This window comes from Cebus imitator, unplaced genomic scaffold, assembly GCF_001604975.1.
Source record: "Cebus imitator isolate Cc_AM_T3 unplaced genomic scaffold, Cebus_imitator-1.0 Scaffold370, whole genome shotgun sequence".
Classification (NCBI taxonomy): Eukaryota; Metazoa; Chordata; class Mammalia; order Primates; family Cebidae; genus Cebus; species Cebus imitator.
The window spans coordinates 2,009,498-2,036,898 of record NW_016107685.1 but is presented as its reverse complement, the minus strand read 5'-3'; the positions used below and the strand labels follow the sequence as shown (position 1 = coordinate 2,036,898).

Below are 27,401 nucleotides of genomic sequence, written 5' to 3'. Positions count from 1 at the left end.
ATCAACAATGGAAAGTTACAAAATATAAGATCACGAAAACAATCTTAAGCATGACATTCAAGGATCATAAAAGTGGGCAGGTGGTATGCTTTATCTGTTTTTACCAAAACACACTTTTGTAAATAACAATACCTAAGAGTCACAAGCTAAGCCATAAAGTCATTATCTAGGGTTCAAGGCGGTCATGTGGATAAGGTTAAACTTCTTGAAGAACAAAGTCATGCAGAGGCCTAGTGGAGACATAATGTCTGATAAAACCACAAGACCCTTGCCCAAGCGTCATTGCAGTCAGAAGTAGAAACTTTTGCAACATCACTCGTTTCTCAGTCCCTTCTTTCCCCATAGCTCGACTGCCTCCAGCAGGAAACTGTGTTTGGGCTCAAGCTCATCGTCTGGTGAGGCCCACACATTAGGGGGGCCTTTCACAGGAGCGTTCCCCACACTTAGCACATGAGGACCATTTTCTACACCTTTATTATTACATCCCCAACCAATCAATAGCAGCACCTATTCCCTAATCCCCTACCCACAAAACTATCCTTGAAAAACCCCAACCTTTGAGCATTTGGGGAGACTTATTTGAGTAATAACACCATCTCCTGTGGGGTTAATCTAGTGTCAATAAACTCTTTACTACAATACTAGGGTTTTAGTCTGTGCAGTGGGCTGGAAGAACCCATCAGTGATTACAAACACACTAAGTATTTCAAAGAAGTCACAGCGTAAAGACAACCCTTGTAAACTGGATGAGTCAAGGAGAATAATTTGTGGTGAGGACAATATTTTCATTGTAATTGAAGGCCCTGAAGTGAGTGAGAATGATCAGTGACGCTAATCACTGATCAATCAGTACAGTTCTATAAATCCACTTTATACAAAGGCCTGTGTGTTTAGGAGATGAGAAGATGGCCATTCCCGTTTGACCAAGGTTTTCAAGAAGCCTAAGCAAACATAGGCAGATGCAGAAGGGAGGGAACACACTAGGCCCATGCTTCTGGGACTGAGGAGGGGGCAGAATGGGGAACAGATAAGAATATAAGCACCACGTGCATGGTAAAGCCGCAGAAACATGAATGGAAAGGAGGAAATAGAAAAAGGATATCCAGGCACAGCGATATCAGACTTATTTGCCAATAAATGTTTATCTAAAAATAGAGCCTGGGATTGTACAAAAGAAGAATTTGTTGCTTTTGCTGGGACTCTTAGAATCTGTAGCCTGGGCATTGTGACGTTGTTCATATTTTTCTTTATGCTTCAGTTGAGGTCTTCTTGTCAGCCATTCATTCTCAGAGTGTCATGGTACAGAAATTCTGGGTGTGAGACAATTGCATGGAAAGTTTTGGGAAGAGTCTGTTTTCTTACATAATGGTAGTTTGCTTCATAGGTAAATGTAAACAACAATTAAACAATTTATTGTTTGACGAAGAATATTTTTGAGAGTGAAAGAAAGTAACATTAATAATAATGCTAAGGAAAACAGATGTAAACCATGAATATCTGGAGAAAACCAGAAAGCAAGCTCACCTTACTCAAAGACAGTTCCTAGGACAATATTTTTTTAATTGGAAGATATGGGTTAAGTAGTTCCTACCCCATATGGGTTAGTTCCTAACTAGGTGAGTTCCTACCTAACCCACAAAAATAGAAATTTTGTTTTATTTAAATTTAAATTTTATTAAGTCTCAAGCTTTTACCGTTAACTCACTAGTTGTCAGGCTTTTTTGCTAGGAGTTTTGAGAAAATAAAGACAAGGAAAATCCATTATTTCTGCCCCAAAGTCACCATGTCTTGTTAGAAGAGAAAGTCATATAAGTGTGTGCACACAGAGACACACATATACAAATAAAATGTGAGATGGAAAGGGTTAGGATTAACTCTTGTGTTTCAGAGTTTTAAGCCTGTTGCAACACTTTAAATTCCTTGTTCCTAACCCTCCTCAAAACCTCTAGCATAGAGCTTTGCCAATAGCAGAAACATTATCAGAGTTTATGAATTTAATGACAGTTCATAACTCTTTGGAGTAATTCAGAGCAATTCCCTCTTGCAGGAGAACAAGGTGAGAATTCCCTGTCGGATTGGCCGGGTCTTAACGCTATAGATGATGGGATTAAGCACAGGTGGCACAAAAAGGTAGATGCTAGACATAAGTGTGTGGATGATGGGTGAAGCATGCTTGGCAGCACGATGCATCACAGACACGCCAATCATGGGCACGTAGTATATAAGCACTGCACAAATATGTGACACGCATGTGTTGAGAGCCTTCCACCTTCCCTCTCCAGAAGCAATGCCCCGCACTGTATAAAGAATCAAGACATAAGAGACCACGATGAGCAATGAGTCCTGCCCAAAAGTTGCGAGAACAATAGCCAAGCCCAGGATGCTGTTGAGTTTAGTATCTTCACAAGGCAGCTGGATCAGATCTGAGTGAAGGCAGTAGGAATGTGAGAGGACATTAGTGTGACAATAGGGCAGCTGCCTCAAAAGGATGGGAAGTGGGGCCATGAGTGCCACACTCTTCAGTGTAATGCCCAGACCCATGCAAGTAATACAGGGCAGGGTCAGGATGGCTGTATAGCGCAGAGGGTTGTAGATGGCTACAAAGCGGTCATAGCTCATGGCCAGTAGGACCCCGGACTCCATGCAGGAGAAAGTATGAATGAAGAACATCTGGGCCAGGCAGCCATCAAAATCAACCCTGCGGGCATCAAACCAAAGAATGCCCATAACAGTAGGCAGTGTAGACACAGAGACGCCCACCTCAGTGACAGCCAACATGGAGAGAAATAGGTACATGGGTTCATGGAGGGCAGGGTTCTCCTGCACTGCTGCTATAATTAAGATGTTTCCTACAATGGCCACAACGTACATGGTGAAGAAAGGCATGGAGAGCCAACCATGTCGGGCCTCTAGTCCTGGGATGCCAGTCAGGAAGACGGATAAGAGGTCAAGACTTTCGTTGCTTTCAGTGCCCATGCCACCAACAGCAGAAATCATTCTTCACCTGCCATTTGAAAAAGACTGAAGTTAGCCCCCACCTGTTGGATCTTCTGCCTTAGTGGCCAATCTGAAAAGCTGAAGAAAAGAGATAGGGCAGGAAGTGAGAAAGTTGGAGTCATCTATGTCATTCTGAATAAAAATATAACAGATACTCTCTTCTCTCTTCCTGTTCTCCTGAGTTCCAGATTCCTAAACGTTACTTGGAAAAAAAATATTTCACACTACTCCATCTTTTTAAGTTTTTTAAAAATGTTTTGAATATTTTATGGATACACATTTGTACATATTTATAGTATACATGTGATATTGTGTCACATGCATAAAATGTATAATGGTTAAGTTGAGGTATTTAGGATATCTATCACCTTGAGGGCTTATTACTTCTATGCGTTGGGAATATGTCAATTCCTCTCTTTTAGCTACTTTGAAAAATATAATTCATTTTGGTTAACTATAGTTACTCTACTCCGCTGTTAAACATTAGAACTAACTCCTACTAACTAACTGTATGTTTGTAGCTATTAACCAGCCTCTCCTACCCTTAACACACATACCTTCCCACCCTCTGGTAACTATCAGTCTATACTCTACCTACATAATATCAACTTTTTTAGCTCCCACATTTGATTAAGAACATGCAATATTTCAGACTACTCAATCTTGTGAAAGATGGCATGGCTTAAAAATTAAGCGCAGAAACTTTGAAATAAATCAGACTTGGGTCAAAATCCATACTCAGCCAGTTTCTAAATGTGTGATGTGTGCAACTTATTTATATACTGATCCAAAGTTTTATTTTGTTTGGTTTTGGTTTGGTTTAGTTTGATTTGATTTTTAACTTGCAACATGAATATAATAATATTATTCTTTTTCTTGTAAGAGAAAATGAGAAAATTAATGTCACATATTCAGTATTTTGAAGCTCTGCAAATGGATTCTAGAAGACTTTAGTTTGAACTTGAATTGAGTTTACTTTGGGCAACCTTGAGCAGGTAATTTAATTTTTCTAAGTCTCAGTATTCCTACCTGTAAACTCGGGATAAAAATACACTTTTCTTGTAGGTTTTTTTGTAAGGATAAGCAAGATACTACATGGCATACTGAATAAGATATTTTATTCTTAGAGACACACTAGGACCCAGAGAGAAGGAATGAATAACGTGCCACAGCTTAAGAGTCACTTTCTGCAGAGCCTAGATTACACTTTAGCTTTATGATCTTCTCTTGAAGTAAGGTTACCAATTTCACTATAGAGATGAAAGTAAACTGTGTTCTGAAGTCTCATCTAGGTTGGAGTCGTCAGAAATAACTGAAGTTTAGCTTTGGCAATGTGAATCTTAGAAGAAAAGAACTCCTGGTAAAGAATCATCTCCATGAATCCCCATTCCATGTCAGAGAGGGAAAAATGTTTTGAATGAGAGTGAGACTATGGTTGTAGAAAGTTGAAAAAGGGAGAAATAGGAATATGGATGATGAAGGATAGAAACATTTCAAGTGAAAATTATGATAATACACATATTGCCTCTGAATTAGAAACAAAGTTTAGAAAAACTATCAAAGATGTAGTGGCTTCTAAAAGACCATATTTAACCAAGAATACATGCAGAAATCAAAGACACAAAGATGCAAGATTCCCTCAATGGCCAAGAGATCAGAGAGAAATAGCCAACCCCAGTCAGAAGGAGAAAATAATATATAATGTAATAAAATGCAATGTAACATAACATAGTTATTGTAATATAACATACTAAATTAAATTTGTAAACTTAATTTTTTAAAGACAATAACAGTGAAGTAGGAAGCACGTTCATGGCTGGTATAAAAACTGAATTACTTCCAATCACCAGTTCACACATTCACTCAATAGATTTGATGTATGAGTCAGTGATCCGGCACCAATTCTTTAGCCTGTGGTTAACCAATGTTGATGTGAAATTGTCCGTACACCTGAAAAGTTTAATAAGAGTGCTCTGCTGGAATACATGTATAGTCAGGAGAATGTACTGCCAAGGAAATATAAAGAGCTATGACCTCCAGGAGCTGGATATCAGCCTGGGCAACATAGCAAGACCCCATATGTACAAGAAGTTAAAAATTTTTTAAATTAGCTGGGGATGGTAACACATGTCTGTAGTCCAGTTACTTGGGAAGCTGAGGCAGAAGAATAGCTTGAATCCAGGAGTTCCAGGCTGCAGTGAGCTATGATTTCACCACTGTACTTCAGCCTAGGCAACAGAAAGAGATCTTATCTCCAAAAGAATAAAAAAGAGCTATGACATTGTTTACAATAGCAAGGACCTGGAACCAACCCAAATGCCCATCGACGATAGACTGGATAGGGAAAATGTGGCACATATACACCATGGAATATTATGCAGCCATCAAAAACGATGAGTTTGGGTCCTTTGTGGGGCCATGGATGAACCTGGAAACCATCATTCTCAGCAAACTGACAGAGGAGCAGAAGATCAAACACCGCATGTTCTCACTCATAGGCGGGTGTTGAACGATGAGAGCACATGGACAAAGGGAGGGGAGCACTACACACTGGGGTCAGTTGGGGGGACATAGGGGGGGGACGGTGTGGGGTGGGGAGGGGGGGGGGGATAGCAGGGGGAGAAATGCCACATGTAGGTGATGGGGAGGAAGGCAGCAAATCACACTGCCATGTGTGTTCCTATGCAACAATTTTGCATGTTCTTCACATGTACCCCAAAACCTAAAATACAATAAAATTAATAAATGGGAAAAAAAAAAAAGATCTATGAGTTTGGAGACAAGAGCAATGTAATTATGAGAATGATCCTAGGTCCTGCATTCTCTTACTTTCTACACTCTTTAGGCACCAGTTCTGCTGTAATCCCGAGCATTCTATCTCTGTGCTCCCTCAAAATGAATCACTTTCCTGACAAGTGAAATGTGTTTCCTTGTGCCTCTTATCAATTTATTTATCTTGAGTCTACCTTATTGATCAGTAGTTTTCAGCCTTTGCTACACATCAGAATCACCTGGAGAACATAAAAAACCCTGTGCTCAAGTAACACCGCATACCAATTAAAGTAGACTCTCAGGATGTGGTATCTAATTATCAATGTTTTAAAGCTCTTCTGGTGAACCCAATGTTGACAACCACCCCAGATTCATTTTGTGACATTCTATCCCTTTACAGTGATGGTATTTAAGGCTAAAATGAAATTTGCAAGCTCTTCCTGTCTCCTCCCATGACTTTCAGATAACTTTTCTACTCCATTATGGACTTACAAGTTAAACGTTTATTTGTGTTTCATCATCTACTAGACCATTCAGCACCCCAAATCTCCTCAGAATTGATTAGATTTGCTTATAATACTCCAGTGTGGTACCTACAGATGTAGCCTGGGTTTTGGGGCTAGTGCACCTCTCTGGAGGCTCAGTTAAGGGACACAAGTGCTTGGCAGGACTCTTGAGTCTGTCTAACGATCTCTCCTGAAGATCCTGACCTGCCTAACCTGAGGATGCTGGCCACTAGTAAAACATCATCTTCAGCAGGAAGCAACAATCAAGCCTTGAAAAGACCATAGACCAATGTCAATGGTCTCCTAGCCATTGCCATACTGTTCCCAGTCCCGTATGTTACTCTTTTCATACAGGACCTTGTTGAAGTCAACAATAATCCAATGCCCAGTGTATACCAGCTTTCTAGCTCATGGTGCCTCACCCTGCGTGGCTGCTAGTGGGCCCTACTGCAGTCTCCTCTGGTCAAAATGAAGCATCATTCATTCCTTCAATGTCCCTAACATGACTTAATTCCCTTTACTTTTTGCATGTAATGCAGTCAGTTTAACTCCTATTTAGAATGTACAAGCAAGAACTGAAGTTACTTCAGTTACAGCCTAAGTAGCTTATTCATCGAGGAGATCATAGCTATGGTCTATCAATACCTGTGTATGTTTGCATAGTTGGCCACGATTTAAAAATCCTCAAATCTCACTTTTACATAGGTTTTCTATAGAAAGAACAATATTCATTCAAATATGCTTGTGGTGTCCCAGCCACATTCAGATAAGGCTGCCAGAGACTGCTTTCACAGTGAAAGACACATGGATGATCACACATCAGGGGCTGAGAACTTGCCTCTGTTCTGTCTAGGAGACCATAGCCCCCCAAAATTAACTTGATCTGTGGATGGAAAATAATAACCAGAGGGACAATTGCTTCACTCCTAATATACTTCATCTGACTCTTGTAACAACCATATCCAGTGACTTGCCTGAAACCAGTAAGTGGTTATGTGGAACTAGAAGCTAGTTCTTCCAATTATAAGTCCCATGGTCTTCCCTATAAAGGCCAGCTGCCAACCTTCTAAAGCCAAAGACATCTAAATGAGAAAAATGGGGAGATGCTGGAGAAATTGGTCATGTTCATTTTTCCAGGCAGAGAAAAAGACTGAATTGCAAAGAGATTCTTTTTCTAGCCTCCTATGCAAACTGGAGGTCAGGTAGTAGGGAATAGGGGTTATTAAGTGACCTTTAAAAATGGCCCCATCTCAAAAGCCCACAAATTTAGTAATCAACTTAATAGGCTCTCTAGAATCTGAAACAAGAATCCAGTCTGGTACCCACTGAAAGAATGTCCATCTTTATCCAATTGTCACCTTCAATATTCCCAGTGATGGGGAGTTTATTGCATCCCTTAACCACTATCCTGTTCAGATCTCACAGATATTAAGTGTTTTCTTACGTTGGGCTTAAACATGCTTTCTCCACATTATAGATAGTGTTGCAGACTCAGAGACATAATAATCTTAATCAGGTATTACATAAATATTGCTCATGGAACATTATTTTCTTGTAGAACATTTACATTAATTTGTAAACATATATGTACTTGTGTAATTAATTATTTGTTTAATGTTTGTATGCCTACTAGATCATAAATTCTAAAAAGAATGTGTGATATTGACTGTTTTTGTTTATTATCACTAGGTATCCCATACTAGCACAGGGTCAAATACATAGCAGATGCTTAATAAATATTTTAACTAGATGAATAAATCACTGAATGGATATAGAGTATCTGAGGTTTCTGTGGTTATATCCTGTTATCTTTCCTTTTTCTCATAACCTGTCCTAAATCCCTTTACGTATTTCTGAAAGGGTCTGACTCTTAAATTCCGCACCACAAAAGTCCTCCTGTCAGAGGGACCAATTGATAGTCCAGTGTAATATGAATTAGCATTGTGATATATAGCTTACGGCAAATCTGTAGTTTTTTCTAACACTATTTAGCAGAAATAATAACTTTCTCATCTGTAACTTTGTAATATTTTACACAGACTTTTTCTATTTTATTAAAATTACATGTTTACCTCCTTCCTGTCAGATTTTGAGCTCTTTTAGGAGCAAATTTGTGCCTGGTTCATGCTGACCTTCCCAACACATGAAATGATTCTGACACAAAGAGATGCTCAAAAAACCATTAATGAATAAAATAAAACTACTTAGGCTGTAACTGAAGTACCTTTAGATCTTGCTTCTATACTCTAAACAGGAGTTAAACTGCCTGCATTACATGTAAAAAGTAAAGGGAACTAAGTCACATTAAGGACGTTGAAGGAATGAATGATGCTTCATTTTGACCAGAGGAGCCTGCAGTAGAGACGGGTTGGGATCAGTCTGACAGGTGCTGAGCCATAGGTGGAGATCACAGGGTGACAGTCTGGGGTTCATATAAGAAACATTTTTTCTAAAATCACAATGAACTAATAAGCTTCTGGGCAGTGAAGGTGTTCACGCAAAGATTGGATAATTCTTCTTGAAAGTTCTGGAAAGAGAATGTCAGCGTCTGCTGCATCCGGGTTAATGGACTTTCAACTCTCTTTCTGCTCACAGGCCTAAGGTTCCAGGCTGGCAAGGTCTCTCCTATTCAGTGACAGAATCCCATGGCTGTGGATCTGTGTGGGACAGAAGAGAAGCAAGTTCTCAACCCCTTCTGTGTGATCATCCATGTGTCTTTCACTGCTAAAGCAGTCTCCAGCAGACTTATCTGAAAGTGGCTGGGAGACCACAAGGGTATTTGGATGAATATTGTTCTTTTTATAGAAAATCTATGTAAAAGTGAGATTTGAGGATTTTTAAATTGTGGCCAACTATGCGAACATATACAGGCATTGATAGAGATTCACCCAAAGATGCAGAGACATGATAAGAGAATTTGAGAGAACCACACAGAAGCACAAACAGGATTGTAGATAGAAAAATACTGATTGCATACATAACTCAAAGATTCAAACTGATCAAACTCACCTGAGAGAGCTTTGTGAAGTGAGAGCTGGACCAAAGGCAGAGGACCAGAGCTCACAGTGGCTTCAGAATGGGCCTCAGGCAGGCACCAGCCAAGAGAGGAGGCTAACTTTATGCCTCTGCGTGAGAGTTCCCAGACGCCAGGACCCCTGGGGTCCTGTTTTGCCTGAGTGTGATGCTGTGCTGGGGATGGGGAAAGCAGAGGGGTTAGACCTTACCTTGGGAATAAAAAGATAAGAAAAAGCAAACAAAGAAATAAGAAGCCACTTCAGCTGGAGATACTGTCCTCTCTCCACTTAGAAAATGAAATTTCAACTCATTTTTTATGATGAAGAAGAAGTTGGAGACAAATTATCCAAACTTCATAACAACACCCCCCACAGTTATCCAGTCTCAAAACTGGCACTCTGTGCCCAGAACCCAGAGTCTAGATCCCTGAATTCTGAGTTTGGCAGGACCTAACGCTTAGATCTCAGAGACCAGAGCTTGAAGGCCAGAGACAACCCCAGGATTTAAGCAATAGGGGATATGACTTGGCTGCCTCGACCCACTTAGTCCTACACTTCCCTCCTGAATTCCCACTCCCATAGCCTGTCAAGTTCCCACAAGTTCAGGGTCTCCTCCAAAAGAAACATTCTAGGATGCTGAAGGACCATGGGCTCAAAATCATGCAGACATAATTTTAAGTCCTGGCTTTGCCACCTACAAGCTTCCTGATTTTAGAAGATTAATATTCCTTTAACTTAGAACCTGTTTTGTAAAAAAGGACAGTACCTATATACAAGGCATTGAGGTTCAAATGGGAAGAAAGAAGTAATAGGTTGTTTCTTTTGAATTTATCACACATGCTAGTCATCACAAGTTCTCTTGCAGGCTTCAATTTCAGGTTTCCCAAACAGATTCTTTTGCCCAGCACCTGAACTTCCCATTAAACAATCCATTTTCCCAGTTGTTCATTTCAGTTTAGAGTGAGGGTATATTGAGAGAAGGAACAGCAGGAGGGCTCTCTCCCTTTTCTATCAAGCGGTGGGATGGTTCAGAGAGGGAAACAGAAGATGTAACGTCCTCTTCCCCATGAGGAGCGCTGAAACTTCAAAGGAACAGTTGCAGAACACCTTCTACTTTGTATTATTGTTATAGAATTGGCTGGACCGAAAATAATGAGTTGGGAACCAGAAGATGAAATTCAGGAGAAATCATGAATTATGACCTTGTAAGTTAGGTCACAGAATCATGGACAAATAAGAAAATAAATAAATGATGCTTCACATTGGGCATAAATTTCTGGCAAGGAGAGGCAGCGTTCTGAGAAGTTATGATGTAAAATGACTCTAGCTATGTTATTAGAGGCAGCATGAAGGGCAGCAAGCATTGTTCTCGATCCAGTTTTTTCATTCATTTAAATAGTCATTTGATTGTTCCCTTAATTCACATGTACTGATGTGACCGACTCTGGGCTGAGTGCAGGGTTTTAGCTTGGACTGCCATTATCTATCACCATTTTTTAGATATTTAAAACATCTTTTTCAAAACTCAGTTTCTGCCTCCACTAAATGAGGGGATAAGTCAAGAAAAACCCTAAAGATTTGTTCACTCTGATGGTGGTAACACTAAACATAACATCTAAATCTCAAGACAACGTGTTTGTGTTAAATGTCATTTGTGAGGAATTTTGAAGCTTCCTCCCCACAATAAAGATTAAATAAAGAAATAAATATATCCTGTGAAGTGGAGTTAAATTTTTAACAATGGAACAAAGCAGAGATAGATACAATATGCAGGTAAATGCTTGGTAAACAAAAATACAACCAGCTTAAACACATCCCATCTAAAGAGGGAAGAAGTTAATAGGCTGCAGAAAAGAAAAAAAAGCTAATAGATTTGCAGAAAAGTCCTAGAAGACTTCATGATCAGGAGATTTTTATACAGTGAAATCCCATTGACAAAGTTCTCTTACCTGACTATCTCACTGTGACAATCAACTGTCTCTCTCTCTCTCTCTCTCTCTCTTTCACTCTCTCTCTTTCTCTCTCTTTCCCTCTCTGTCAGTTCTATTTGCCTGAATGAGAACCCTAAAGTTGGAGTTTGCCTGAATTTTGAATGTCATGGGGTAAGCACTGAGGGAAATGAAGGAAATCACAATATGGGATTATGACTGTGGAGTGGCTGGAGATTGTTTATCAGATTCTCCTCTGAAGCTATTTTTGTCTTCCACCTGCACTGCCTCCTGAAGACATTAGGCTATAAGTCTGCTCTTTTTCCCTTCACCAACAATATCATATGCTTAGTTGTGATGCATTCAGCTTCCCACTTTAAGCATCATTCGCAAGTTTACTTTGGCAATCTCCCAAAACCTCGTGCCCAGTGTCCCAGTTGGAAACTTCCCCTTTGTCTAAACAGTTATCTGCAACCAATATTTTAGGTTAAAATTTCCCAAGCTTAAATAGGTATGGAAATAACTTGGAGAATGTATTAAAACACAAACTTCTTGGTCTCACTCCTCGTAGTTTTTTTGTTCAGGTGGTCTAAGGAAAGTCCTCAGAATTTGCATCCCTAAAAAGTTCTGATGCAAAGCTGATGATGTTGATCTGAAAATCACATATCAAGAACCACCTTTCCAAACTCTCGCTTATCATGAGTTTTGTTACCCTTGTTGCACAGCAGATTGACATCAATCTAGTACCTGAGTGCTGTTAGAGAAGAGAAACACTGTCTTTCTCAAGCTTTAATCACCCAAGGTTCTTATTAAATGAAGTTCTCATTCAGTAGGAATTATGTGGAGCATAAGAATCTGTTTCTCTATCAAGCTACCAGAAATGCTAATGATATTGTTTATTGGACCATTCTTGGAATAGTGCTGTTCTAAACCTTTCTGCCTGAGTGTTTCTTCTCAGGCAATTATGTCTGCCAAAATCAGTACCCTTCTTTCTCCCTGACATCCTCAATCAAGAATTTTAACTTTTCTCACTTTTCACAAGCTACTTCATAACCACAAAACATAGCCTGTTTTTATGACCACAAACCAAGTAGATCTTCTCTCTTGCATGCAATAGAAACAGCAGCAGAATTATTTTTGCTAAGTTCTGTTTGCCCTGTAGAACTTCCTTTATTCCCATATAATATATGTCAAACAAGGATTTTTCAGGATACCTGTTGCTCTTTTTAATATTTTCTATTCACATGTCTATGTGGTTACTTTACAATATTTCATACTCACCATTATAACATGCTTAGCAACTACACAAGAATCTTCATATTCAATACATATATTGATAAGTGTTGAATAAATGTGTCATTTTATAGTCAAATATTATTTTATTAGTGATACATTCACTACTATCAAGATCCTGGGTCCTCTTGCTCCTTACTTTAGCATTCCTAAAGTTGTTAACAGGTCCCAATCCTTCCTCCAAAGGAGCTCTCTTGGGGCCTTCAGCCTTCCTCAGGCCTGGGGTTTATGGAAGAACTTGAGAATACCTCTGCGGATCGCCTTGGTTTTCACACTGTAGATGATAGGATTGAGCATGGGTGGTACAAACAGGTAGACATTGGACATCGTGACATGAACAACAGGTGGAGCACTTTTCTAGAAGCGGTGAATCGTGGAGACAGCAATTATGGGCACATAAAAGGCCAGCACTGCACAGATGTGTGACATGCAAGTGTTGAGTGCCTTGAGCTGCTGCTCCCGGAATATGACAGCCAGCACGGCTCTCAGGATCAATGCATAGGAAAGCAGGATGAAAGTTGAGTCCACACCATAGGTGAAAATCACCGCAAAGAGCCCATAAATGTTGTTAACGTGGATGTCTCCACATGCTACTTTCATGAGATCTGGATGGAGGCAGTAGGAGTGGTGCAGAACATTGCCTTTGCAGAAGGGCAGTCGTTTCACCAGAAAAGGGAAAGGGAAGAGAGTGCTGAAACTCCTGGTAAGGATGCCCAGACCCACAGCCAATATACGGTTATGAGTGAGCACAGTGGCATAGCGTAGTGGATCACAAATAGCCACAAAGCGATCCAAGCTCATGGCCAGCAGTATGCCTGACTCTGTGAAAGAGAAAGTGTGGATGAAGAACATCTGAACCAAGCAAGCATTAAAACCGACATGGTTGTAGTTGAAGCAGAAAGTAGAAATCACAGTGGGAAGAGTAGAAAGGGACACTCCCAGATCATTGAGAGCAAGCATAGAGAGGAGGTAGTACATGGGCTGATGCAGAGCAGCCTCCCAAAACACCAGCGCGAGAATGCTGAGGTTACCTACGATGGAGATCGTGTAGAGGATGCAGAAAATTAAGGCAATCCAGGTGAGGCCCGTTTGTATCCCAGGAATGCCCATCAGCTGGAGTGTTTCTGGTTGGAAGGGGGTGCCATTGAGGCCCAGCATGGTGGGAGAATACAGATGGAGAATAGACCCAAGAGGGTGTGTTGTGAGACTTCTTCACTTTCTTTTAGATACCCTGTCTCCAACAAAAGGTCATAGATTGAAAATAATTGCCTTCCCAGTAAGACACTAATCTCTTTAAAGAAGGAACCAGATTCTAATAGTTTTTTTACCACCAGGGCCCTGCACACTATCTAGGCCATAGTAGAAACTCTGTGGTTTGATGATCAAATGAGTGCCTGAAACACAGAGAGGCATAATAAGAGACAACAGAACAATTGTTCCTGGTAGACCAGGAAGAAGAAATACATCCTAGGCTTTGTAAAGTCTTCAGTAGATAGTATAGATGGAACATCTACTGCTATAAATTTACAGATTCAATAACCTGTACTCAGATTTCACCCCACCCTCCGAATCCCAATGGCTGCCCCTGAACTTGTCATAACAAAAAACTTCTATCTCTGAAATCCTAAGTTTCCTGTTTTCACGTCCTTAGGAAGCCTTCTACCTTCCAACCTTCTCCTGCTCATGCACTTGTTCTGGAGTCTCCATGATTCCCCCATTTTCTCCTGGTCTGTCTATGAACTCTTTTTCCTCACTTTTCTCCTGAACTACCCACCCACACTAAGACTGGTATTTTTATCTCCTCTTTACCTCTTTGACATTCACACAGTAAACTCCAACCTTTAAAAAATTATATAAACAAATCAGTTTGCAGCTAGGTAAAACTAAAGAATAAAGTATTTTCTGGGAATAAAAATGAGAGAATTATTACTTAACCATTACCAAAATTTTAAACCTGTGCACAGCTTTGTCCTTCTTAACCTCTACTTTCGAGAAAGAGATTTCCCTCCTTCTCCAAGGACAGGCTCTCCACCTTCAGGATTTCATATCCTGTCACCTCCTTCAGAGCCTTTTTCACTAATCCAGTGCATATTCATTTTCTCCCTTTCTGCCTCTTTTCTTTCAGACAGTAAGTGTGTGCAAGCCCATTCTATCATAAAGACACAATAACATTCTTCTCTAGCTATTGCTTTATGGCCCTTTTCCAATTCTTCACCAAATTTCTTGAAAAATTGTCTCTCCAGGTACCTGGAAGTAGGAGGTTTTATTTTATTATTATTTTTTTTTATTTATTTGCCTGCTTCTCCAACTTGTTTCTGAGATCTTCAATGTCAGGATTCAGTCTTACTTACTTTACCTTCTAGCACTAATCATTTCACTGTATTGTGGCTTCCACACTCCCCCTCTCCGAGTTGTAACAAATTTCTCTACGGTCACCAAGTGACCTCTTTGTCTCTGAATCTAATGAAGACATTCTGTCTCCTAATTCTCTTGATCTTCTTGCTACAGTTAACACTGTTTTTAAGTCAACTTTTCTCCATTCAGGGGCACTATTTGTCCACAGTTGTATTTCTTCCTGGGCTTATCCTTCTCTACCATCTTTACTGAATTATCTTCTCTGTTTTTTTTTTTAAGCAGCCTCAGCCTAACTTCAGGCAGAATAAACAATAGTCAGAATGATGCAAACTGGGAAGTCACACCGTAAGAGACTTCATCTCAACTTTTATTTAAAATAGCTCTTAAATCATATTTTCATGGTATTTAAGATCTTAAAATTAAAACTCCATTACGGAATTTAAGCACAATGTCTCCATTATTATTTTTCTTACTTTAGAGTTCCCATTTTATTCCTACCACTCCTCATAAACACAGTGAAATTAGATGGTGACAAGGGGCTGGATAATGTGTAGATATCAGTCATAATCCCAAATATATATAGGTAGTAAAAAGAAATTCATCTATTCCTTGAGTTTCTCTCTCCTTCCACTAAGGCAAATCATCCATTTAATAAGTAGTATTTTCTCCTCATGGATTACTGTCCTTGCGAAACCTTTCTTCCTCCAAGCCCCAGTATAAAGTTCATGTCTCTAAGAGGTCTTTTTAGATCTAACCTGTTCAGATCTGTTTTTTATTTTTTAATTTTGATTGTCTTTGCTCCAAGGTTTTCTTTGAGTCATGAAGAAATAAAAAGACTCTTGGTGGCACCAACAGATACTAAGAACTCATCCACAAGATAGGTTTACGCCACTGTCTGTAACCACTGGCATGCAAATCGAGGTAGTCTAGAAGGTAATATTTTATCTATTTTCCAAATTTTCAACCATGAACAAAGCAACTTTGAAAACTTTTCCTCGAGGGAGAAGATTCCACACCACCACCCCCAAAATAATTTTTCTTTGTTTTGTCCACAGGAGTGTTCATCAGAACTTCCTAAATGCGACCTATCTTAGAAGGAAGGTCAAGAAGGTGGAGAGACACAAGCAAGGTACAGGATATCATGAGCACACACACACACACAGCCATTCAAAGGTGCCAGGAAAATATACATTTTTACACTCTTATACTTACTTACCCAGGTATTTATAGGCGCTATCTCACATCCAACCATACACATAAACTATCAAACACCTCCTTACTCACTGGCATTATGCAATATATTTCAAATATCTCCTTATGTTTAAGCCCACTTGAATAAATGTTTATACATACACACACACACACACACAGTGTCACAAATGCATCGGCATCAACAAACCCACAGTAATATCTCCACTAATTATTTTCCCATACACACACACGTATACTGACATACACAATACTGAAAATCCTGCTAAGATTGGCAACTACATTGTTAAATGACTTCAGTTCATTTTGTTCTGTAATTTTTCTCCAGCTGCACACACAAGTCAGGTATAAAAGACAAAAAATCAAATTTTAGGATTTTAAATAAAAGGCATAAGATATCCTTGAGACAAAAATCTATAAATGATGCAGCAGTCCCTTAACTCAATGGGATGTCATTTGGTATTATGATATTGATTCAGATGGAAACTTGGCATCAGAGTCTGTGATCCTGGATTTTGGAAGGGGTCAGATTTGGCTCACATTTAGAAGGGGAGACAAAAGGTTAAAAGCTGCCTGGAATTTTGGTAGAAGTGTTAAAATTTAGAATAAAGTCTAGTTAAAGAGCTCAGATGGGCAGTGTGAAGCAGGGAGCACTCACTGGATGGAAGATGCTTTCCTTGTAGCTGGATATACTGTACTGTGGGTCCCGCTGGCAGTGGCATCAGCTCATTCTCCTAAGACTAATAAATTTATGAGCACTCCAGAATTCCAAGGCTTGCTTGTGTGTGGTTGTAGGAGGGACCATGAAAATAATTGGGAGGGTGGTATCAGTGAAGAGTGAGTTGGGCCATAAGAGAATTGCTCCCAGGAGAATCTCTTTCTTGACCCAGTCATTTCTGATGTAATCGTCCATATCTATTGTACACTAATCCTTCCTTGATCAGGGAATATAAACACACTGCATACATGTATACACACAAACATAAATAGCCATAGCTCTCCTGAGACCTTCGCAGATATCGCCTTAGAGCCATTTAACTATTTATTTACTAACATTCACATTGCCTCTTTCAAGTTTACATACATACAAACAGATATGTGCAAATATGCTCATACAATTGTCCAGTGTTCTAGTCACTAATTGTATATATTGACACATCAAGCACACACTATAATCTATATATTCTTACACTGATTATAAAGATCAAATTAAACAATAGACAAAAATTAGAAAAAACTATAAAACAGAGGTTTACATATATGCTTGAAGAAATGATCAAATATATTTCAAATACATTCTCCCACTTACAAAGCTAAAAGGGTATATTGCAAATATATGTTCATATTCTCACTAACAAATCAATAAAATATCCCACAAATTCTGACCTCCACATTTATTCAGATTCATTTGTGGAATTTAAGTGTGTTATGTATTTTTTTATACAAATGCATGGTAGCATCCATATAACAAATTCTTTATGCAAACATTTTTTTAAGTCCATCACTATATGGAACCTAAAAATTATAATCAGTTTATTTCAAAAAACTAAATGAACAGATAAAAACACATTTTTGAGCAATATTTTAGTCTAGATATTATTCTCAGCACTGATGGTATGGAGAATAATAAAGACACAGCACCTACTCTTGAAAATAAGATAAATATTTAAAAACGAATCCACCTAACACGCTACGTATACCTCCAAGCTCTACCTAGAAATATGTTATAAACATATTTCACAACAAAATTAATGCATTTATCAAAACTTATCTAATGTGCATGTAAGATTTGTGCAGTAGATGTTTGAAAGAAATCAAAGAACTGTGCAATATATTGAACTACAAATAATAATATAACTGCTGAACTATTTATGAAGAAGTGTGTTGATGTTACAACTTACTTTGAAATGCATACAAAAGGCAAGCTGTATTGATAAATTAGTAGAAAGATGGATACATCAGTAGATAAATTAGAACACATGGGAGGGGAGCATCACTCACTGAGGTCAGTAGCGGGGGCTAGGGGAGGGACAGCGTGGGTGGGGAGGCTGGGGAGGGATAATGAGGGGAGAAATACCAGATATAGGTGATGGGGGATGAAGGCAGCAAACCACCTTGCCATGTATATACCTATGCAGCAATCCTGTATGATCTGCACATGTACCCCAGCACCTAAACTACAATAAAAAAAATCAAGGATAATAAAATATTCCTGATAAAATTTCTGTCATGAATATACTAGTATTAACTGAAATTTTTTCAAGCTTTCTGTGTTTGAAATTTTTCGTAATAAAATATTGGGAAAATTTTAATGAAAAAAGAATGAAGCAAGACATAGGCTATTATGTAAAAATACAAACCATGTTCCAAACATCAGTGAAAATTCAAACTAATACAAGTGATCTCAATTTTCTTTAAAGTAACCCTGAGCATTTTTTATATCAAGTCAGTATTTAGCATGTTATGGGATAAATTTTACATATTTGGGATAATTGATAATTTTTTCATACGACTAAAGAAACAGATCAAATTTTTCAGTTGAAGCTTATTTTGCCAAATATTAACTACTTATGTTCAACAAATAAACACTCCCTGTCATGCCTATTTCACCTTCTAGGGACATCTGTTTCTCCACCAACAGGACTCTCTCCAGTAGATGCCACAGAAACATGCAGAGTCAGCTATAATAGTGTGTGATCACTGCCTTCATGGCAGAACTGAACAGTGCTGTGAAGAAAAGAGGTGTCGATTCTACCTCAGTGAGTAACGTTTTAGGGATACAGGGATATAAATAGTATTTAATAGAGTACTTGCTGGAAGTAGCTCCCAGAGAAATCTGGTCACCTGGCATTAAGAGAGAAGATCATTTTATACAACAGAATCTCTACTCCCTAGAACCCTAAAATGTCAATTACTTTCATCTTTCATGAGTTGATGCTTTGCATGGTGCTGATCATGAAAATGAAAGCCCCTGGGAGATTATGTATCTTACAATAATAATAGTACAATAAGAATGAGGTGAATAAAATGTGCTTCTGTTCTGTAACAAGGCTAAACCTGTTTACCCTCAAGTCCACCCCTGACTCTTCTGAGACTCTTTGTATCACACACGTACAATCACTCTTTGAAGAATGTGATGGAGAGAGCTGGTTGGGAAGCACTGACAGATGCAAGGTGTCTCTCACTCCACTCTCCTGTCTCAGGCAGAGACTCTAGTGTGGGCTGTATGTCTTCTACAGTTCCAGCTTCTACTAATTGTGTTCACTTTGGCTGTAGTTCTCGTAACCCCACTTTTGGGTTTCCAGTCTATAGGTGGTAGTGGCTTCCTGCTGTTACAAATCTCTAGACTATGTTACTATCTGCTGGTCAGTTCCTCAGTTCTTTTGAAATCTGTATAAATAATTTCCAGGATTAAATGCATTCAGTTTTATTGTACTTGTTAATATGTTATCACTGCTCAGTCTCAAACCATATCTTCTACAGTATTTTTGTGATATTGGGATTGAGCCTCTGCAAACTGAATTTCTTCTTTGACAACCAGCTCCCAAGATCTACAAAAGGGGACATTAGGAAGCTGGGGTAGGAAGAAGGAACTTGTACCCTACTTCCTTTCTGTCGCTCTTTCCCCAATAGCACTTCTTCACACAAGTATTAGTGGTGAATTCCAATGGTCTTAGTTGGCTATATTTTGAAGTTTTCCAACACTTCTAGAACCAGCCTTACCATGCCCTCTTAAAGACCTCAGAATTAGCCAGGTAAGTCTCCCCTCAGCCCCATCTCAGAGGAGTAAGTTCTAGTCATAGGGGAAGCTCTCTTCTGAATTGTTGAGGCCCCAGCATCACCTAAACAGTGACCACTCCTCAAAGTCTGAGTTTCAGTTTTGCAGCACTCCTCTTTCAAAATTGTAAGATTTAATCATTCCAGGTTCCTACCTTGGTTCCTCCAGTCCTAGGCTTAGAAGCTATGTCCTGAAGTTGCTGCCTACAATGACACCTTCATATTCCCTTTTTGTCTTGTGTGTTTGCCAATATGTGGTTAACAAGTCATTAATTTTTCTCAATTAAAAGAGCTGGTATGTATCTTATATTCTAACTAGACCCTACTGAACCCTAATTTTTGTTCCTAGGTTAGATCGTGTCTGATCCATGTGAGTCAACAGAGCCACTTAATATGATTTACACCCAGTGGATGTTCAATCTAAATAAATAAACATTGATAAACGTGCCTTTCTGCTCAAATAGCAAGATTGAAGGAAAGACTATTGTTGCATTGAAATAGCGCACTTGTAAAAAGCCTGACCACTTCTTGAATGGGCTAGAAGCTAGAGAGAGCTGGCACAGTGTTGTCTTATGTCCTATCCAAAAGACTGTATGGTTCTACAAGGGCAATCCAGGTTGTCGATGGAGTTATAAGCAACCACACAGAATAGAGATGTGTTGACTTAAATCAAGTGGAGAGCAAGTGAAAGATGAAGAGAAGCTTCTAAGAATAACCTATGAAAGCACCAAATGTAAGAAAGAGTCAGCTTTATACATTTAAGAGGCCCAGTTAACATGATAGCAATGGCAGCACCAATTAATTGTGAACTTTCCATTCCCCCATCTCTCTCTTCCTCAAAGGAGAAACCAGAAACCAGAGCTGGCACATGAAGGATGGGAGAAGGAGAAAGGATGGAGCTCTGAATGCTGGAAAGTTTGACTATTATATTAGACTAAACATTCTAATTATTCACCAGAAGATATTTTATTATCTTAATGTGACCAGAAAATTTAAAGAACAGTTTTCATCCAAGAATAAAAAAAAAAAAGAACCAGCCCCACTCAATATATTTAAAGAGACAAAAGAGTAAAAATAGTCACTTTCTTATCACACCTCAATTGATGGGCTTGGTCATCATATCACATGAACCCAGAATCTCTTACAAGGTAATGAGCTCCTCTCTTATAGCGCTTGCCTATCATTAGACAATGTCTTGGGTGAAGTAAAGAATTGCTCTGACATATTGCTGAGTTCTTTTTCAGCTACAAGAGCACATGCTTTATTCTCAGTAGTCATTACAGACCTCAGGAGACTAAAACCTCCCTGAAGAATTTTCAGACACAAAGTCAGCATCACTGTCCTCTATCCCAGGGCCTATCATGAGACATAAAAGTGGCAGGCATGAATTCACTTCAGCAAAGAAAGGGAAGAACTTGTTCTGTCGGTGTCTTCTCTGTCTCTTCTGGTGAGTTCTGAAACCCTGTAAAAATAAGCCAGCTGATCCTCCTGAAGCCTGCTCCATGAAAGCATTAACATGGGCAAGGGGTACGGTGAGGGGAAGTGAAAAAGCTTCCTGGAGGCTATCTGATAGCAGCATCTTAGTAGAATCAGCAGAGCAGCAGGAAAGATCCCTGGACTTGAGGTTCTTGTTCAGGCACTGCCATGGACTGCTTGTATAACCCCAGGAATTCACTGTTCTTCTCTAGAGTCCTTACTTGCCATAGTCCATTTCTTTGTGACTCCTAACTTCGAAGGTCAAAGTTTCTGTGGTTCATTAACATTGCTGCAAATTCAGAGAGGGAAGCAGGACTCGGGATACAGGAACGGTTCAGAAATCTAGAAGGGAAGTGGTCACAGCCCAGCCGTGACCAACAGCTGAAGCACCTGTGGTTTATTTGCTCTTCCCTTATGAATTCAGTGATAACAAAATATGTAAAAAGTCTCCAGGATATTAAAAGTATAGGAGAAATCAGTCATAAACTTTAGGTGAACCATTAATAGTTAATAATTTTCATTCTTTCATTATCCATGATATAGATTGAAAACTGTGGTCTTTAGACGGCCTTTCTGGTCATCCCTCCAGCCTCTATCTACCTTCTTTCTGTCTCCATAACAGCACCACAGCAAACTCTCACAGGCATTCTTTGCTTGATTAAAAAGTAAAATAAAGTAAAAGAATATCAAAGCCATAAAGGATCTTAAAGAATGTCCTTAAAAATAAGACATAGGCCAGGCATGATGGCTCACACCTGTAATTCCAACACTTTGGGAGGCTGGGGAGGGCAGATCACCTGAGTTCAGGAGTTCAAGACCAGCCTGACAAACACGGTGAAACCCTGTCTCTACTAAAAATACAAAAATTAGACGGGCATGGTGGTACGTGCCTGTAATCCCAGCTATCACTTGAACCTGGGAGGCAGAGGTCGCAGTGAGGCGGCATTGTGCCCTGCACTCTAGCCTGGGCGACAGAGCAAGACTCAGTCTCAAAAATAAAAAAAATAAATAAATAAGACATAGGTCTCAAAAAAGAAATGGATTTCTCTAGGCACATGCAACCAGTGCCTTCCAGAGCGAGGGTCCAATGCCAGGACTCCTGACACCCAGCTCAGGGTCCTTTCTCCTAAATCACCTGATTCTTATGTGGCTTCAGTAATGTTAAGATTCTAGGTTCCAGGAGTAGGAGACTTTGTGCTCAGCCTTGGAGACAGGTACTTTTGTATCATTATCTTCCTACATATCTGCTTTTAGCCACTCAATTTCTTTATTTAAGGGTACCTGTGAAACCTTTGTTCAGAAATACATTTCTCTATTTTCCTTTTAAACTTCCTCTCCAATGCCATAATGATGCTTCAAAGACCTTGGTAAGAGAGAAGAGAGTCATTGTTCAACTCCACTTATGAATGAGAACATGCAGTGTTTGGTTTTCCAATCTGTGTTAATTTGCTAAGGATGATGGCTTCCAGCCTCATCCATGTCCCCGCCAAAGACATGACCTGCATGCTCTGCACATGTAACCCAGAACTTAAAGTGAAAAAAAGAAAAAAAGAGAGAGAGAAGAGAGTCTTAAAAGACTTTAAATTGAGATTTTATCACCTGGTCTCTATAAACTGTGAGGAAAGCTCATTTCACTGGGTGTCAGTGTCCCCATATGTTAAGGATTAAATGAGAAAACAAATGTAAAGTTCTTTGCAGAGTACCTGGCACATCACATGTGTTCAAAAATTATTCATTTTCTCTCTCAGCATTACTTTATTGATATCTGTCCAGACAACCCACAATGTTAGTGATCCCTGAGGTATGGGAAGGTATGTAATTCTGGAACAGTCAGGCAGTCTTTCTTCTACAGATACTAAAACATAAGTTTCCAGACCCAGAATGGCTTTGGCCTTGCCCTGCACAAAATCCTGCTTTCAGTCTGTTTTCTTCTCCCTTCTCTTTCTGTTACTTTTACACTGGCTTGGTTCTCTTCTATGTATTGTGATTACTTTCTGCAAGACTATATATAAAGAATGAGACTATAGTCAAATGGGAGAAACAAGAGACAAGCATCAGTCCTGGATCCCAAGGAGCCAGAGTTATTGAGGAGACACAGACATGTGCAGACTGAGATCTGAGACCAAAAGGGACATAATCAGTATAAACACGGAGGGGCAGCCACTGTCTTGCTGGACCCATAGCACCTGAGTTATGTATTGCTGGGAAAGCAGCACATCTTGTCATGCATGTTAAATGGTGTAAAGATCAAGAAAGAATGTGTAAATATAATTACATAACGAATGACTTTATGAGATATGGAGAGAGTATGTTAATGAGTGTCTTGTTAGAGTATGAATGAGCTTCCTGCTAGCTGCTGTGAAGGTACATTAATGTGTCCTTGTGACTAACGGGTATTTTGAGAGTACATCTAACCATGTGAGGGTATGTAAGTTTGTATTTGGAATAATTCTCTCCCACAGACTGAACGCTAGTGTACCTATAGAATATGTAGGAAAGAACACACAGATTTTCCAGAAACATGTACAGCCTTGTGCCTTTGTGTTATTGCTTTTTTGCAGTAACTCTTCCAATGAAAAGCTGATACCCAGAGGCAATCAATGACCACACCCCACTGTCCTTTACACTCTCTATCCAAGCACACAACATAATACAAACTTGCTCCGGGAAATTCTCTTATTAATTAGTGACACGTGAATTAAACAACATTTTCAAGAAAATATTTAAATATTTCCAATTGCTGTTGATAACACAAACTCCTTACTTTCTTCTATGCTGGCTATTTGTGATTTGTAGTTAGCATATCTCTGTGGAATTATGCCTCTGAAATACATGGAAGTTGTAGAAATGTAATTTAAACATTTTCCTTTTAACGAATTTCTACTATTGAAGTATTTGTCAATGTCTTCCTTCTTCATAATACAGAGGGAAATATTAGCTCAGCCTGCAGCCTGGTCATCATAAAATATGAAGGAAAGAAGTTTGCCTGCCTCAACCCCAAACTAGTGATTTCATGAATGCATGTTTCCATTCATGTCAACATCATCACCTTGTCTCTTATTTCCTGATTTCTTGTCCTCCAGCAAGTGCAACTGTTAGAATTCTCCAAGTCAGAAGATCTGACTCTGAAAAGTACCCTAAGTTCATTCTGCTATGGAATTGTTTAATGTCACTCAGCCTGCATTCTTTCTCCTGACTGGCATCCCTGACCTGGAGAGCTCTCACTCCTGGCTGGCAGGGCCCCTCTGTGCGATGTACGCTGTGGCCCTTGGGGGAAATACAGTGATCCTGCAGGCTGTGCGAGTGGAGCCCAACCTCCACAAGCCCATGTACTACTTCCTGTCCATGTTGTCTTTCACTGATATGGCCATGTCCATAGCCACACTACCCACTGTACTCCGAACCTTCTGCCTCAATGCCTACAGCATCACTTTTGATGCCTGTCTAATTCAGATGTTTCTTATTCACTCCTTCTCCATGATAGAATCGGGTATTCTGCTGGCCATGAGTTTTGACCGCTACGTGGCCATTTGCGACCCCTTGCGCTATGCCACTGTGCTCCCCAATGAAGTCGTTGCTGCAATGGGTTTAGGTGTGACTGCTCGAAGCTTCGTCACCCTCCTCCCTCTTCCCTTTCTTATCAAGAGGCTACCTATCTGCAGATCCAATGTTCTTTCTCACTCCTACTGCCTGCACCCAGACATGATGAAGCTTGCCTGTGCTGATATCACTATCAACAGCATCTATGGACTCTTCGTTCTTGTATCCACCTTTGGCATGGACCTGTTTTTTATCTTCCTCTCCTATGTGCTTATTCTGCATTCTGTCATGGCCATTGCTTCCCATGAGGAACGCCTCAAAGCTCTCAACACGTGTGTGTCACATATCCTGGCTGTACTTGCGTTTTATGTGCCAATGATTGGGGTCTCCACTGTGCACCGCTTTGGGAAGCATGTCCCACGCTACATACATGTCCTCATGTCAAATGTGTACCTGTTTGTGCCTCCTGTGCTCAACCCTGTCATTTATAGCGCCAAGACAAAGGAAATCCGCCGAGCCATTGTCCGTATGCTTGGCCACATCAAAATATGACTTTCACATTTGGCTCTAGAATCTGTTGTTTATTTTGGCCATAGGCTCGCATCAGTAGCATCACCATCATCATCATCACCAAAGTATAAGACAGATGTGTGTGCTGGGGAGAAAGTAGGCCAGGAAATGGTGATGCAAAACTTATAACACAAAACAAGGAGTTCCAAATGAACAGTACATTCAGTAAACACCAACAGCATTCTTAGAAAGATAACTACGGGGGCAATTAAGTAATTAGACAAGTTTTACAAAGGAAGATTAATTTAAGCTAGGAATTATTTTCTATAATAATGAATATTACTAATATCATAATTAATAAACTTAGTCTTAAAATGTGTCAAGTTCTCTTATAAATTATTTATGTGCATTACTTCACTTAATACTTGTACAAATCTTATAAGACAGAGATAATTAAGTTAATTCTTCAGACTAACATAGGTAATATGTGGTCCAGTTGAGATTCAGTACCAATCTCTCTCTAGTGTTACAGCAGCACCCAACCACTGCAAATATGGACTTACTCTCAAATTGGCATCACTTAACGTTACCATTGCTGCCTTTGCTTTCCCTGACACTGTCATTCTCAAACACTCATACATTGCTTTAACTTTACAAAGTGAAATCGGATTAATCATTGGAACTCACCACAAAATATATGAACAAATATGATCCAGGTAAACTGACAGATATTGACATTTAGAAAAATCTCCAGATCTCTCTTTACTTCTTTTACCTGCCCACCACTCAGCCCTCACCAACAGAAAACAATGTTCAATATCTGAGACATCTGATTCATAGAATTTTTTGGAAAATCTCTTTACTTCTTGAGATTTTAACTGTCTTTCAAAAAATGACATGTTCTAGGATTTCCAGTTGCAGAAAAAAAAAAAAATGCCTAGAAACATTGGGAGAAATACCTAATGTAGGTGACAGGGGAATGGATGAAGCAAACCACCACAGCATGTGTATACCTATGTAACAATCCTGCCTGATCTGCACATGTACCCCAGAGCTTAAAGTATAATTTTAAAAAAGAAAAAGCCTAGAATAGACAGATTAGAGCACTTATGATTTGGATACCAGAAAATAATTCTTTCAGACCTTCTCATACTCTTCCCTTGATACCAGAGAGGTAGGATATAGTAAGAAATTCCTTGTTCCTAATTTTGTTGCTCTCATATTAAATTTAGATTTACTTGTAGATGAAAAGAGAGAGAGAGAGGAAAGAGAGAGAGAAGGGGGGGGAGGGAGGGAGAGAGAGAGAGATGCACTATGTAGTCTAACTTAACTCACCAGGGAAACTGCTCATGCCTAAGATAATGGCCTCAAGCTGCATCCATGTAGCTGCAAAGAACATGATTTTGTTCTTTTTATGGCTACATAGTTTTCCATGGTATATATGTACCACATTTTCTTTAACCAGTCCACTGTTGAAGGGCACCTTGGTTGATTTCACGTTTTTGCTATTGTGAGTAGTGCTGTGGTGAACACACGAGTGCATGTGTCTTTGTGGTAGAATGATTTATGCTCCTTTGGGTATATAGTAATAGGATTGCTGTGTCAATGGATAGCTCTGTTTTAACTTCTGTGAGAAATACTCAAACTTCTTTCAACAATGGCTGAAATAATTTACATTCCTACCAACAGTGTGTAAGTGTTCCATTTTCTCTGTATCCTCGCCAGTATCTCTAATTTTTTGACTTTTTAATAATAACCATTCTGACTGGTATGAGATGACATCTCATTGAGGTTTTGATTTGCATTTGTCAGACAATTAATATTGTTGAGCATTCTTTTTTTTTTAATACTTTAGTTCTGGGGTACATGTGCAGGTCATGAAGGGTTGTTGTATAGGTGCATACATAACCAGGTGGTTGGCTGCCTCTATCCCCCCTGCATCTATATCCGGCATTTCTCCCCATGTTATCCCTCCCCACCCTCCCCACCCCTCGCTGTCCCTCCCCTAGACCCCCCACAACTGC

General features: G+C 39.5%; 3 protein-coding genes across 3 annotated transcripts; 1 reads left to right on the top strand and 2 right to left on the bottom strand.

The window, feature by feature from the left end:
• Nucleotides 1-453: 453 nt before the first annotated feature.
• LOC108288298 (olfactory receptor 51I2-like) lies at nt 454-9,356 on the bottom strand. The gene is made up of 2 exons (XM_017507182.2): nt 9,285-9,356; nt 454-3,075 (listed from the first exon to the last, which is right to left on the bottom strand). Exon 2 carries the CDS (start codon nt 2,995-2,997, stop codon nt 2,026-2,028), a length of 972 nt encoding a protein of 323 aa, XP_017362671.1. The 5' UTR covers nt 2,998-3,075; nt 9,285-9,356; the 3' UTR covers nt 454-2,025.
• Nucleotides 9,357-12,343: 2,987 nt separating this feature from the next.
• LOC108288371 (olfactory receptor 51I1) lies at nt 12,344-16,835 on the bottom strand. The gene is made up of 2 exons (XM_017507281.1): nt 16,733-16,835; nt 12,344-13,741 (listed from the first exon to the last, which is right to left on the bottom strand). The coding sequence occupies exon 2, from the start codon at nt 13,666-13,668 to the stop codon at nt 12,868-12,870; it is 801 nt and encodes a 266-aa protein (XP_017362770.1). The 5' UTR covers nt 13,669-13,741; nt 16,733-16,835; the 3' UTR covers nt 12,344-12,867.
• A 7,482-nt stretch (nt 16,836-24,317) lies between these two features.
• Nucleotides 24,318-25,431, top strand: LOC108288297 (olfactory receptor 51I2). Its single transcript, XM_017507181.1, has one exon. The coding sequence runs from the start codon at nt 24,481-24,483 to the stop codon at nt 25,417-25,419; it is 939 nt and encodes a 312-aa protein (XP_017362670.1). The 5' UTR covers nt 24,318-24,480; the 3' UTR covers nt 25,420-25,431.
• Nucleotides 25,432-27,401: the final 1,970 nt, after the last annotated feature.